The 15,425-nt window shown below is 47.4% G+C and overlaps 1 protein-coding gene across 3 annotated transcripts in view; it reads right to left on the reverse strand.

Moving 5' to 3' along the window:
- PolQ (DNA polymerase theta) overlaps positions 1-6,422 on the reverse strand; it is a 241,147-nt gene extending 234,725 nt beyond the window's left edge. For 2 of the 3 annotated variants that reach the window (XM_070522613.1, XM_065438974.2), the window contains exons 1-2: positions 6,030-6,422; positions 2,859-2,950 (exon numbers count right to left, since the gene is read on the reverse strand). In XM_070522613.1, coding sequence (XP_070378714.1) covers positions 2,859-2,950; positions 6,030-6,127 — 190 coding nt within the window. In that variant the 5' untranslated portion in view covers positions 6,128-6,422. The remainder of the gene's footprint in view (positions 1-2,858; positions 2,951-6,029) is intronic. The other variant, XM_070522614.1, reaches the window with a different exon arrangement.
- Positions 6,423-15,425: the final 9,003 nt, after the last annotated feature.

The raw sequence follows: 15,425 nt of genomic DNA on the forward strand, positions 1-15,425 counted from the left end.
ACGGCATGACTTTAAATTGGTACAGACCGTCCGGTGTGATGAAGGCTGTTTTCTTGCGGTCCATCTCATCGACGCTAATCTGCCAGTAGCCGGAGCGGAGGTCAATTGATGAAAAGTATTGGTATCCGTGAAGGCAGTCAAAAGCGTCATCACTGCGAGGCAGGAGATAAACATCCTTCTTTGTTATCCGGTTGAGGTGACGGTAGTCAACGCAGGAGCGCCACGAATTGTCTTTTTTCTTTACTAAGACAACCTGTGATGCCCACGGGCTACTGGAAGGTTCAATGATGTCCTTGTCCATCATCCTGTCTACTTCTTTCTGTATGATGGCCCTCTCTGTTGCGGAGACGCGATATGGCCGCCTATGAATGGGGCTGGCGTCACCGATGTTGATGCGATGCGTGACAACAGATGTCTGGCCAAGTGGACGGTCGCCCAAATCAAAGATGTCCCGAAAAGATGACAGGAGCTGACGAAGAGCTGTTGTTTGTTCGGAAGGAAGGTCAGGGGCGATCATCTTAGAAACATCGTCCGCAGGCATCGAGTACGGAGGAGTGGGTGACAAAGGTCCGTTGGTACTGACGAAGGATTCAGAGGTCAAAGAAGAAATCACATTCTTCCAAAGGAGTGATATGCGCTATGGCGATACCGTGTGGCAGCACATGCGACGAAAATCCAAAATTGAGGATGGGCACGCGAGCGCAGTTTTCGCGGATCCGGATTAAGGTGCTCGGTAGGGCAATATTGCGCGACAAAACCACGTCAGTAAGCGGCGACACGACGTACTCGCCATCAGGTACGGGAGGACAGGACGTCAGGAGGACATTTGTAGCCGCTTGTGGAGACAGCCTTGCAAACTCAGCACAACATAAGCGGTGTGAAACACAAGTTGTTGCGTTGGCAGGAAGCGGCAGATCCAACTGTACAACACCTTCGGAGCAGTCAATTTGGGCAGAGTGTTTCGAAAGGAAGTCGAGGCCGAGAATTAGGTCATGTGGACAGTGTTCAAGGACGATAAATAGAACAACGGCATAATGGCCCCCAATGGTCACACGTGCTGTGCACATTCCAAGGACAGGTGAAGTACTCCCATCGGCGACTCGCGCAGTGCACGGTACGGCGGGTGTCAGAACCTTTTTGAGCCTTCGACGGAGAGCAGCGCTCATAATTGAAAGCTGCGCTCCTGTGTCAACGAGAGATCTAACAGGGACGCCATCAACTTCAATGTCCAGTAGGTTTCCACATGTAGGCAGGGTCAACAGAGGATTTGTGGGCCGGGTCGGAGTTGCAGCTTCACCTCCGGGAGCTGCACCGCCTAGTTTCCCGAAGCGAAGCGACCGGTTGCAGAAGGGGACGAAGAGCGGTGAACAAGAGGCAAACGGGACCTACGACCTTGCGGAGACGGGGAGCAGCTGGATCTTGGTGGAGCACTGTCGGCGTTGATGATCCTAGTGGGCGTATAGGGCGAGAAAGTACGATTGTCTGGTACTTGGCAGCAGTGACTCGGAGAGGACCAGCGAGGAGGCGACGACCAATGGTTGCAGCAATGACGGGCGATGTGTCCAATACCGGAACAATTAAAACAGATAGGTTTATCATCCGCTGTGCGCCAGTCAGCTGGGTTGCGACGAGGGGCGGAAAGCTTTGCGTCTGGGAGCGAGCGGCCGGAGAAATCTGGTAGGTGTTTGTATGGCGAACCGAGCAGAGAGATGGAATGCCCAAACTTGCTATTTCCTCCCGAACGACCGCTTGTATAAGGGAGATAGCGGGCACGCTTTCCCGACAGTCAGAACGGACTGGAGCCGGAGCCATGGCCTCAAGCTCACGGCGAACGATGCGCGTGATTTCTTCCGGTCCTGTGGGCTGAACGAAGCGCAACGGGTCTTCGCAAGAAGATGTTGCAACGGTATTGGGCAATCGGTCGAAAGTCTGAGCGACGCGGCGGCCCTTCGCTTGTTCGAAGCGCCAGCACTCCTTTATAATTGCATCCACAGTGGCACAATCCTTGCACATCAGGAGATTTAAGGCATCGTCTGCAATACCTTTCAATATGTGACCAATCTTGTCTGCCTCGGTCATGTTGTTATCAGGCTTGCGACAGAGGGCCAGCACATCCTGTATGTAGACGACATAGGATTCTGTGGACGTTTGAGCGCGACACGCAAGTTCTTTTTTTGCCGCCAGCTGACGACCGACAGGTCTGCCAAACAGGTCTCGCATTTTTTCTTTGCAGACATCCCAGCTCGTTAGGTCAGCTTCGTGTGTGTCATACCATTGCCTCGCAGTTCCTCTTAGGTAAAATATGACGTTTGCTAGCATCATTGTTGGATCCCACCTGTTGTTGTCGCACACTCACTCGTACATCGTAAGCCAGTCCTCGACGTCGGAGTTGTCCGTGCCACAAAATGTCCCTGGGTCCCGCGGATGAGTGAGGATGACCGTTGGCATGGGCTGCTGAGGCGTTGTCGCTTGTGTCGGTTGATTTGCCATTGTGGCGGCAGGTAGATGACGTCCGCTGCGAAGTTCCGTGATTGTACCCCGCACCTTCCACCAAAATGTTGCAGGAAGAAAGCAGGCCCACGAGTGTAAAATAACGTATATTTACAACTGGCGAATATGGCGCTGAGACAACTGCCAGACTTCGTCTTTGTCTAGGACAATCTAACTTCTTCGTTACCTTCACCGTAACAATATCATAAGCAATGCCTGATAGTTCCTCAAAGAGTCCTGCTAAGTTAGCCTCACTGGAAATTAAAGCTAGCAATTTGCTTCCATGCAACAACTATTCCACCAACATGTTCTTCTTAAACATGCAACATACAATACAAGCAAACAGGCACAGAAGCTTGTGCACCAACCTGCAGACGATAATGCATGTGTGATTGGCGACAGGCCAGACTCGAGGGGTGCTGCCCGACAGGGTGTTGATGTGGCATGCTTGCGCAGGCGCCTGCACAGTTGAGACATAACAGCGTCAGGCAACTGTTTACATGTTCTTACCTTTTGTGCTCTAGCAAAAACTCTAGAGAAGCTCAAAAGCATGGCAGTTTGGGCAAGTTGGTATGTCATGACTGTTCTAGGCTTGTAGCGCAGCTCAGAAAGAGCAAGAAAGGAAGGAGGTAGGGGTAATGAAAGGGAACGGAAAACAGAGAAGCTGTTGATCCTGATGCCTGTTATTTTGTGAAATGATCAACTAGTGACAAAAAGCTTTACTTTTGGCTGAGCACAGGTTTTTCAACACAAGTACTGTTCACTCCATTACGAGAAACACATCCCTGCCAATCTGTGAACTTTGAAATTCTTTAAAATCCTGCAGACACGAAAAAGGGGACAGGGGGCGCAGGGTTAACACACATTTAAGTGTGCTCCGAGCACACCCACCTTTTGTAGGAGACATACACACTTCACTTACAATGATTTAACTTTAGACATAGCAGCAGCAAGCTTGAAACAGTTGAGAGTGACAAGCAACACATTGTTTTTAGATCACAGTGACTTCTTCAGTGGCTTTGCTGTTCTCGATTTCATCTACTTCAGGAACTTGTCTGATTAAACTTGTTTGAAATAAGTACCTCAAGGCATAGGCACCTTGCACTGCCTTTAAGAGGGCGATATCGGTACGATCACTATTTCTTACACCACTTCATCCTTTAACAGCTTAAAAATGTTTTCACAAACAGAATTTATATTTTGCAAAACTTGACGTAACATTTGTAAAATAGTAGAATTGAGCTCAGAATTTTAAACTTTACAAATAATTCTAATGAGTTGGCAGGCATGCAAGGGAACATTGAACATCTGCTTCTTATCACAGGTATTGCTTACTGTAAGTGCAACATATGCATAGGAATTAAATGTCTATGAAATGTTTAACTTCTAAATTTAGCACAATGAACATCATCTCAAGACTGAGTGAACCGAGTGCAATTCAGAAAGTGCTCCGCTGAATAAACCAACTCTTTTACCTTTATTTTCTTTTATGCACTTAGCCACAAAGTATTCACCAAAAATGCACATCAGTGTGACTTAACTGTATCAGCAGAACTATGAAATGTGAACAGGCATCAGGGGCTAGATGTTGTAACAATGTTTTCCAACTATTTTGTTTATTGTCATTGGTTCACACGAAGCTGTGGTGTCATTATGAAATCAGCACAATAGATGATATGAAATGAATACAATTGAAGGAAAAGAATCCTCGTAATGTAAATTTTTTGTGCATTTACTTATAGCACAATAATTAGACAAGGTCCGAATTGTACTAAAAAGGGCTACTAGTTTCTTTGTACTTACCTCTTTTAGTGTAAGCCAACTCCAAATATTGAAATTGTGTATACTGCTATTCGTAAATATTTAGAGCTTCAAACATTGTCGTACTTCCAATGCCTGTTAGGAGGCTGGCTTTATACAGTCAACCTTTAAGACTAGCTGAACACGAGGCAGATGTAGACAATGAGCAATTATGATTCTGTATATGTGAAAGCCAAAAACTTAACAGGACTCTATGATTATTTTGGGCAAATGCATTCACAATATTGAGAATTGCAAACATGATTGTAAGCCATGATGTGCAAAATCGGCAAATCAGTATGACAGTGTGCCAACTGTTAAACAATCACAATGCCCCTCTCGAGCTTTGATAGACCCACGAAAGAGTAGGGGAGTCCCAGCAGAAGGAACCTCTGCAACCTGCTCATTAAGACTTTCAATGGAGGTATCCTGGCTGCTCTGGGTATTGTACAGGTCAGTATAGAATTCTTCTGCTGCTTTCAATATATGTTCGAAATTGCTGATGATAATGCCCAACTTATCTTTCAGTGCATACATTTTGGCTTGTCCTATGCCACGTTTTCTTCTCACTGATTCCATGCTGCATCCATTTGTTACTGCTTCCTCAGTCTTTCTTACATTACAATATCGAATATCCTTTATTTTCTCCTTGTTGATCAGTTTTGACAATTCCGTCAATTTTATCTGATCTCTTGAGTTGGACTGTTTCATTCTTTGTCGTTTCTTTATTAGGTCCTTCATTGCTTGGGAGAGCGTACCTACTGGTTGCCTTCGTACGTTGCCTCCTACTTCAATTCCTGCTTCTGAAGCCAGCCTAGTTATGATTTCATTCATTATTTCAATGTCATCTACATCTCACTGTTCTAAGGCTGCATATTTGTTAGCAAGTACAAATAAAACATTGTGGAGCGGGTCCTTCCACTTTCCAATCTTGTACAAATTACCACACTGCCATTAATTTATCAGATTTTATTCGTGATTTATGTCTGCAGATGCTCGCTGAGTGCACTGCACACTGTTGGATTGTTGTAAATTTGTATACAGCAGGCTTCGCAGAATAGAATGAAATGAAACAGCAGGGATACTAAACGGTGAACAGGTGAGTGTCCATTTGCTACCAAAGGGCGGACATAAAATCTCTCAATTCTTAGTGTGGTTCAAAATGCGAGCTAAGTTACAAGCTAAAAAGTTTGTGGGAACTCACCTCGCCTTCAGACGCGTTATTTTTTGAAAAGTAAATTACAAACATGCATTCATATTCAATTTAACTCTCTTTTTAAAGGCATATATAATCGAAGCTGGTAGAAATCGATGGGCAAAGTGGTAACGCCGAATTCCTACCGCGGTCTGCCGAAAAGTGAGAAGTGCTTAGCTCTACTTTCAGAATCAACAGCGTTTCTCGCTTGTTTTCCGACCCATGTGTCCCTCCGACTTGTTACACTCCACTCGATGCTACAATTAGAACATCTAACAACACGTTCTGCATGTCGATCCGCACAGCAACTACATATGCTATACGTAGGAGTCACGCGCTATGCTCTTCAGAGGCCTCCGCTTGCCACCGGTCACATGTGCTCTCGTCGAGCAGTAGCTGTACAAAAAAAAAAAAAATCTATCGTCGCGACGAAAAAAGCACTCCACGCCAAAAAATGCGCTCCGCCACTTCTGCAACACAGTCGGAACCTTGGCCAATGCTCGACGAAAAGCTACTAGCAACTACGCCCCATGCCTTCACGTACGTTTTGATCTGAGATGCTGAAGTCTTTCGAGGTGGTGTCGACACGGCAGCACGGGTGGTCGACTTGCGTTGCTTCCATGATGTGTGCAGTGGCTTCATTGGCAGGCACTTTACAGAGTTTGTCACTGCGGTTCTTTTACCGCCTTTGGGAAGATGTGAACGAAAACATTTGCCGTCATTTCTATTTTGTCACCACTATGCGAATGAGAACACTTAAAAAGTTTGCCTGGCACTGCTAAGGGCATAAAGACAGCGCTCAAAACCTACAGTATTCTAAAATCCACTGTCCACTTCGACCTCGAACCGCAACCTACCACAACTTTCGACAGCCGAACCCATCGAACGACCGAGGGAACGAGTCGGTTTATGGTAGGTTGCGAATGAACTGGATCAACCCTGGCGGGAAAACTGGCGAGCTCCTATTGGTTGCCTTGGGCTGCATATTTGTGTGGATAGATAGCAATAACAACATCCCTGTAGTATGGTGGTGGGTGGCGCGTAGGGTCTTTCACCCCCGCAAGCGCGCTTATATATGTGCAAAATCAAGCACTCATCATTATGATAGGGGATAAAGGTACTTTATTCGTAGATTTTTTTCTATCAATTTTATACGCAAATTGACAAAATCTGTCAGTAATTATCACAATACTACTCTAGCCATCTTTTTCTTTCTCGCGGATGAACGCGGGATTTTTGAACATATTTAACAGGTAACTTTGCGGCAAGCTGGATGGATGCTATGAGCATCCAAAGCATCACGGGCGGAGGGTTGCACCACAAAGCTCTTATTATTATGTTGTCTAATGTCCTACCTATGCTCTAAAGAAAGAAATAACACGAAGAATTCCCATCACCAAGCTTTCTGAACCCCTACTGGGAACTTTGTTTGTGTACGCCTCTGTTTGTCGTCTCCCTACTTTTCTTCCACCAATCTTCCAATTTCCTCTTACTAATCTCTAGTGCGGACATGTCTACTTTCCCTCTGCTCTCGCCCAAGCGCTTCAAGGGGATCAGAGGTGCCTAAATCGAACGCTGGCCAGATATCTTCACATTCCGATAAAACATGCGCCATCGTTTCCCTAGCTTTACCGCAGCAAGCACATGCTTCGATCTTCTTCTTTGTTGTATCTCACTTTATAAGTGCGTGTTCTAAGGCATCCTAATCTCGCTTCGAAAAGTAATAAGCTTCCCTTTGAGTGCATCATAAACTCATGATTTCGTTTTTTTTTTCTTAAGTAGTTACACTCATAGCAGGTTTCTTTTCCATTGCCGCCACCCGTGAGATTATCTCAGTCTCTCTCATTTTCCGTTTGACGTTCTTTGTTGCTATGTTGCTCACTGTGCATGTCGCATACTACAATTGCTGGTAAGCTTCCTAGTTCCTTTCCTCCATTGCGAACCAATGTTCTTCCTGTACAATATAAATAACTGAACACTCCACCAGCCCATTTACTTTCTTCCATATTCCTCAGTCATTCTTCATAATCAATTTTACTGTGAGCTTGCCTCACTTCTAAACTTGTCCAGACCACATCACCCTGCACAGCTTCATTTGCGGTCTTCCCATGCGCGCCCAATGCGAGGCGTGCCACTGACCATTGGTTGCAATCGAGCCCTGACTGCACCCCTGTCTTCAAGGAAACAAACGCATTTCCAGATGCAAGTCTTGGAACCATTACACCTTTCCACACACACCGCAGCATCTCGTACCTATTGTATTCCCATAGCGCTTTGTGTTTCATTATGGCGGCATTTCTCTTCCCCTTTACTGTTATTGCTTCGTTCCTGTGTTTCCATATATCTATTGACTTTGTTTATAGGTATACCAAGTTATTTATATTCTTTCACGCAAGTATATCATGGCCCTGTATTGACACTGTTGGCCACTGTTTTCATTGACTAGCATATAACACCTGATTTATTAGCGCTAAATTTCAGGCCTAAATTCTCGCCTTCCTCTCCAGAGATATTAGCCAGACGTTGCACATCACTTTGCTGGTTAGCTAGCAACACAATGTCGTCCGCATAAAACAAACCTGGAACTGGCTGATCTACTACGGTGCCCGCCTGTTTGTATGAGAGATTCAATCCGATATTACTTCCATCTAGCGCCCGCTCCCTCCTCACCATGTACATCGTAAACAGAAGCTAGTGGGGATAAAGGGCACCCCTGCCTCAGTCCCTTGTTGATATCTACTTTCTCGTCGCTCCTCATCCCTTCCCATTCAACGCAAAGAGTACTTTGTAGGTAAATCTCTCTCAAAGCTGTAGACAATCGTGGCCCAAGCCTTCCAGAATATATCCCACAAGATGTTGCGGTCTACGCTGTCATACGCTGCTGTAATGTCTAAAAAGGCCTCATATAACGTTCTGCTTTCTACTCTTGATATTTCAATACACTGAGTAAGATCAAATACGTTATCCAAACGCCTACCGATTCTGAAGCAGATCTGAAGTTCTCCAATATGACATTATTCCCTGTCCATGCTTACAGCTTTAATTTAATCGCCTGCATTGCTAACCTGTATATTACCGATGTAATGTTCAACGGTCTACATAAGCGAATTCTATGTTTCTCCTCGTTACCTTTATAAGTTAAATTCATTCTACTTTGTCACCAACCATCTGGTATTCGTCTATCTTTCGATGTTTTTCTGCTGTTTTCAACAGAGCTTCGTTACTTTATTGCCCCAGTTCATTAATCAACCTAACGGGAACCTCGTCTAGCCCTGTAGCCGTACGATTAGGAGTTTTCTCTTCACCTTTCTTCCAGTTGAAATTTGTAAGCACCAGCTCCTCTTCCATCTGGTTCTCTTTCATGCTCTTTTTTTCCTCAAATACAACCTCGTCATTGCCTTGGAAAGATTCGGATCTTATTTTTCGGATGTAATTTACCGCCGTGTCCCATTCCGGTTTGTTTCCATCTTCATCTAGGTTATATTGTATCGTTCCAGACTTCCTAGCTGCCTAACAAGTTTATGTGGGTCACAATTATTCTAGGTGCGGCCTTCTTTTTCTCGTGTATTTCTGGCAACCAACGTTCACTTTCACCTTTAACCTTTGCTTGAACCATTATTTTAGCCATAACTTTTTCCCCCAGTATATTTCCAATTTTCTGGCTACTTCATTCTGCGGCAACTGCGCTTTTTTTGCCTGCCTGTGCTCTCGGGATGTTTTCCGTCATTCGGCGATCGGTTCTCGTATATCCCTGTTCCACCAGCTTTTGATCTGTTTCTCTTTACTTTTCCAACGAGCATGTCGCTTCTCTTTCCGCATTTCTGTTGTAATTACAATTGCAAGCTCACTATATTACCACTCATTGCTTGGTCATTTGCCAAGTTCTTCGTCGACTTTTGTGACTATATTTGCTATTTTTTCACTGCTCAAATTTGAACTGGCCATGTTGCGCTCCTTGCTGTTTTTCTCAACTGCATATTCCATTTTCAAAATGGTGCGTTACGATGATATAATAATCTGGGTGACTACATGGTCGTACGGCGCCATTCAAGACGCACTACAGGGAGCAGTAAATATAATACAAGAGTATGCAACAGTCGGAGGGCTTACCTGCGCAGTTGAGGAGTTGGAGCTCATGCTTGTATTAAAAAAAACGCAATAAGGCTGATATTCCACCAGCCATCCCATTGCATCTCAATGGCAACGTTATTCCAAGGGTAGACAGAATACGCGTACTAGGCCTTCACATACAACACAACGGGAAGGTCACACATACCCTACACATACTCCGCCAACAAATCACCCAAGTAACGCACATGACAAAGCGCATTACAAACCGCCGACAATGACTTGAAGAAAAAGATGTACACCGAGTTGTGCAAGCCCTCATAATTAGCAGATTAACCTACCACCTCCCCTATCAAAACCTGACTTAGACCGAGATGCACCAGATGGACGCCCTCCTCCGTACAACACTAAAGGCAGCGCTGAGACTACCCCAACATGCTTCCACGCAGCTCCTACTACGACTCGGGGTTCCCAGCACCATCCGCGAACTAGTCGAAGGTCATCTTAACATCCAATTGCCACGTCTTCAACGACAAATGCAAGGGTGCCTCGTTCTATCCTGGCTAGGATACCAGACACAAAGAAAACCACAACAGGAAGACCGCCCACTTGTTGCGCTTAGCATTCGCAACAAGATTCACGCGGCCCCGATTCCCCGGATTATGCACCCTGACCATTATAAAGGCCGAAGAAAGGCAAGAGCACCAGCCCTGGCTCGACTCTTTGGCGATGACACATCGAACACACCGGTCCTATACACCGACGTGGCTCGCTATCCACAGAGACGTGCACTATGTCTAGTCGTACTAGATAGTACAGGCATTCTGAGGGCTTCGACAACGCTCAACACTGGGAACAGTGGCATGGTGGAAGAGGCTGCTATCGCCCTAGCCATAGTATACGCTTCAACCATACCGGCACCGGAAGGACCCATCACAGTGGTCACTGATTCACAGCCACCTGCAGGACTTTGGCACAAGGGAGGGTGACATCCTACACACACCGCATCCTTACATTATTACACCCCACAGTGTTACACAGGATGCGTAGCATCTGGACAGCTGGACACGTCTCTCTCCATGGTTATGAACGCGCTAATACGGTAGCCCGAGAGCTCGCTAACTGGGTGCTATTGGAAGAGCTGTCCAACCCAGACGACGCACCGACAGCACCACTGAACTACAATGAAACGCTACAACATTACGGAGATAGCCGGAGACACTTCCCCCACCACACAATTCCATTACCCGAGAAGATGCCGTCGCGTGGCGACAGCTTCAAACTAATTCATTTCCCTGCCTCTTTTATCTTCACCTCTTCCACCCTACACAATATCCCTCATACTGTCCCAACTGCGGAGCAAAGCCCACAGCATATAATTGCACCTGGGAGTGCCCACACCCTCCGGGTGGCTCCTCGATTCATTCACCTTCCTCCTGGGAGACTGCGCTGACCGGCTGAGACCCGCGGGAGCAGCGACGGCTGATCCGGCGGGCACGCGGATTGGCGCGAGCCAATGGGGCCCTTAGCTACGGGCTCCACCCTCCGAGGAAGTCACCCCATCTCATTACAAATAAATGTTTTCTCTCTCTCTATTTCTTTATGTTCACTCCCTATATGCTGCTATACCCTTCCTCGCCAATGACCATTTGTCTCAACTTATCATGAATTCTTTCTGTCATCAGACATATTCAATGGTCGATTGCCGGTTTTCCACTTCCCACGTGGTCTGCCCAATACACTTTGTTTGGTGAATGACCGCGACCCATTGGCACTAGCGGCGAAAAGAATCAAGAACTCAGGATGAGTGATCATTGTGTTTGATGGACTTCGCGTCCCAAACTTCGTAAGATATGGACCCACACTGGTACCCTGCTACTTATATCGCAAACAAGTGGACATATGCTACGTATGCGGCAAACTCGGACATCGTGCGGACATTTGCCCCGCGCCGGGCTCGACCGAATGCAGGGGCTGTGGACTTCCTAACCGAACCTCATCTCATAAGTGTGCGATCCGAAATACAAACTGTGCGGGAGCTTGCACGCGATGGCTGACATGGTGTTTACGAAACGCTATCTCATTTCATACGTATAGTACGCGCACGACGACAACGAGCGCGACCAGAGCAACAAGAGAAGACACAGCTGGTCGAAGAAGAAAAGCAACAGGCGGAACGAGGCCGATCTACGTCAAAGACGCCGAGACGCAGCCGCTCCCGTTCTCGTTCGAGAAGCCGCACATCTGCGAGGACAAGGAGTGGTTCAAGGTCACAAGTGCGCTTCGGAGGAAAGAAAAACGGAGGCGACGGCACGTGGGCGGACAAAGTCAGAGGCGCTACGATGACCACGCCAAATGAAGTCCCGCAACCCAGACAAAGAGCAGATAGCTATGTTAGAACAGGAACTAAGAGAGCCAAAAGCCGCTTATACTAAGCTAACACTCGAATTAACTGAAATACGTAAAGCGAACAGCAGTAGGCCAACGCGCACTTCCGAACCACCGACCGACATCGAAACTCCCCAACTCGTTGAGATTGAAAGGCAGGGAGCAGAACGCGAAGAATATGACCGCCTCCTAAGAAGCGAGCTGTAACGCAACCGCGAATGGCCGTGCGATCAGACGTCAAGGACGCCATGGACGCCATGAGCGAGAATATGAACCTAATGCACGAGAGCATGGTGCGAATGAACGAGAAAATGGACATATTTAGCACGCGAGTACATAAAATGTAAATGTATCTAAACAACATGGTAGTACCGGCGATGGAGAGGATGAGTTCACAACACATCGGTGCGCAAGGCCCATCTCATGATGGTTTCACTGCAAGCGAGGGGGGCTACAACGTTCAACATGGAAGTGACAAATAAGACACGAAATCTCCGCATCTGGCAATAGAACTGCAGGGGGATCGCCTCAAAAGAAGGCGGTCCACGTGCATATGGTTAAATCAGAAACGAAACCGAGGAGCCACATGTCGTCCTGATACAAGAAATACAACCGAATTGGCCCTTACGGGCTATAAGGCCGAAGCCCACACAAACGAGCAAGATAGAGGCATCGCTTTACTTATTGGAATGAAGATCATGTACATTCGGCATGAAATCTGCCACACAGCCTGCTATCTAGAACACCTTACGATGGAGATCATATCGAACGACCACCTAGGGAACAAGCAAAGCGTCTTCCTCGCAAATATGTACAGCAGACCTAAGGATACGAGGCAAGGGTTCAGGGGCATTCTGGGCAAGATTGCGCACATCGCCAAAGATAGTCCGCTGATTGTCGGTGGAGATTTTAACGCCCAACACCAGGCATGCGGCTAAGCGCATCCCTCTAGCAAGGGACAGCGTCTTCACACGACAGCCTCCGATCTCGACTTCACGCCTGAACACAGACCCGGAAACCCCAACAAGATGGGGCACTTCCACATGTCGAGACACCACACCGGGCCTCACTTTAGCCCGGGGCCTAGAGAATGTGCCTGGCACAACTCGAACATAGACCTGGCAGTGACCACTATATTCTCCGAATTGATGCAGAGCTCCTGGGAAAGAAGCAAAGGGACTACAAACTAATCGATTGGGACAAATTTCGTTCAATACTGACGCAGCCATCCAACTCATCAGGAGCAAAAACAAAGCACACGTTAACGAGCTGGACCGAGCAGGTCAAGGCAGACATCGTAGCCTCGTTACGAACTATTACCACGGACGTTAAGGTAGAGAGAATGGACAGTCGGCTAGCGAGTCTTCTCGAAACCAAACGTTCTATACTAGCCAAGTGGAAGGGTCAACGTTTCAACAGAAGACTACGAAGGAAACTCGCCGAACTCAACAAGACCATTGAGGAATACTGCGTGGTTCTCTCCCGACAACAATTGGACGAAGTCTGTAACTCCCTCAACGGGCAAATGCACAAATGGAGTGGGTGGAGGCTCATAAAACACCTCTTCGACAAAAATGGAACAAAGTCCAAAACTATGCAACAGATCAGGCTAAGCTAATTAGTACACCACGCGAAGCAAAGCAGTACTACCGAAGCACTTGTAGAATATATTGCCAAACGGTACTTACCGCTTAAATCGGGGAAACCCAGTACCTTACAAAGGAAGAACTATGACGGTGCCCCAAATTCAGAGCTAGATACGGACTTCACAGAAAGTGAAGTACGCTTCGCAATTCACGAACTCAACAGTAGCTCTGCAGCAGGCCCCGACGGATCACAAATCGGGCTCTCCGAAATTTAGAGGACAACTCTGTCACGTTCCTAACACAACAAATCAATGAAGCCTGGAAAACCGGCCACCTACATGCAGAGTGGAAGCATGCCGCCGCGGTCCTCATCCCAAAACCGGGCGAGCTGCTGGGGTTACCAAACCTGAGGCTGATCTCACTAACGTGCTGTCTAGGAAAGTTAGCCGAACACGTCATCCTGAGCAGACTATCGGAATACGTAGAAGAAAAGGAGTACTTCGCTTACAATATGATTGGCTATATATAGGCCGGGTCTCTCAACGCAAGACGCTATACTACGAATCAAGAAAGTTCTGCTAAATCGCTCCCGCACGAGATACCAAGGCGCTAATAGGACTCGACGTGGAGTGAGCTTTTGACAACATCCATCATCAAGCCATTGATCAGCCATTCCCATTCCCATCAAGCCATTTGGCCATTCCCAAAGTCATGTGTGACCACAATCTCGGAACACGCTTCTACCGCTGCGTCAAGGTGTTTCTGGAGGATCGAACGGCCACTCTCCGGATAGGCGAGCACTTCTCGGAGAGCTTTGAACTGGGCGATAAGAACAACGCAAGGCTCAGTACTTTCGCCATTCTTATTTAACTTGGCGATGACAAAGCTGTCTTGCGCACTGGGTGAAATTGCCGATGTGGAGTACACCATATACGCAGACGATGTCACCATCTGGAGCACCGGTGGCAGCGATGCGGAATTGGAAGCCCGCATGCAAGAAGCCATTTCGGTTACCGAAGCCCATCTCACCCTAATGGGACTTCGGTGCTCTTCCAGAAAATCCGAGCTGCTCATCTACCACCCCCCCAAGACCAGGGAGCCCGTCCAACGACTGGCGCAGACACCACACCCCATGCATAGAGTTACGCGACAGGGACGGAAATCGCATACCTACGGTTGACAAAATACGAATTCTAGGACTAATCATCCAAAGTAACGGTTCCAACTGGGCGATGCTGGACAGCATCACGATCAAGATCGCGAACGCGATTCGAATGTTTCGGCGCATCATGAATAGGCACAGGGGACTGAGCGAGGACAACGCCATTAGAATGGTCCACGCTTTCGTACTCTGTCACATCACATACGTGGCTGCGATGCTCAAGTGGAAAAAAAGAACATCGGAAAAGGCTCGAAGTACACATACGCCGAGCTTTCAAGACAGCGTTGGGGCTCCCCGATAATGCCTCCGCTGATCTATTCTTTCAGCTAGGAGTGCAAAATCCCCTTGCCGAGATCATCGAGGCTCAGCACACGGCACACATCGCACACCTATCAAGCACCAAAGCGGGCAGAGAGATTATCGTCAAGCTCGGTCTGAACACCATAGCAGAAATGGACAACGTCCTGCAGTTACCTAAAGTCATGCGAGAAGCAATTAAAGTGCTCCCCTTCCCGAGAAACGTACACCCGATCCGCAATCGAGGAAGAAGACTCGCCCGCGCCAGAGCCCTCGCGGCAGACGTGGCAAGGTTTGCCGACCAGTCAGCTTTCCTGGATGCAGCGTACATACCGGGAAAGCCCGCCTACTCGGTAGCAGTAATCGACGGACACCGGCGAACGCGCAACTCACTCAGGCTTTACACCAAGAAGCCAGAGGTAGCTGAACAAGCAGCGAT

This window comes from Dermacentor albipictus, chromosome 7 (genome assembly GCF_038994185.2).
Source record: "Dermacentor albipictus isolate Rhodes 1998 colony chromosome 7, USDA_Dalb.pri_finalv2, whole genome shotgun sequence".
Taxonomy (NCBI): domain Eukaryota; kingdom Metazoa; phylum Arthropoda; class Arachnida; order Ixodida; family Ixodidae; genus Dermacentor; species Dermacentor albipictus.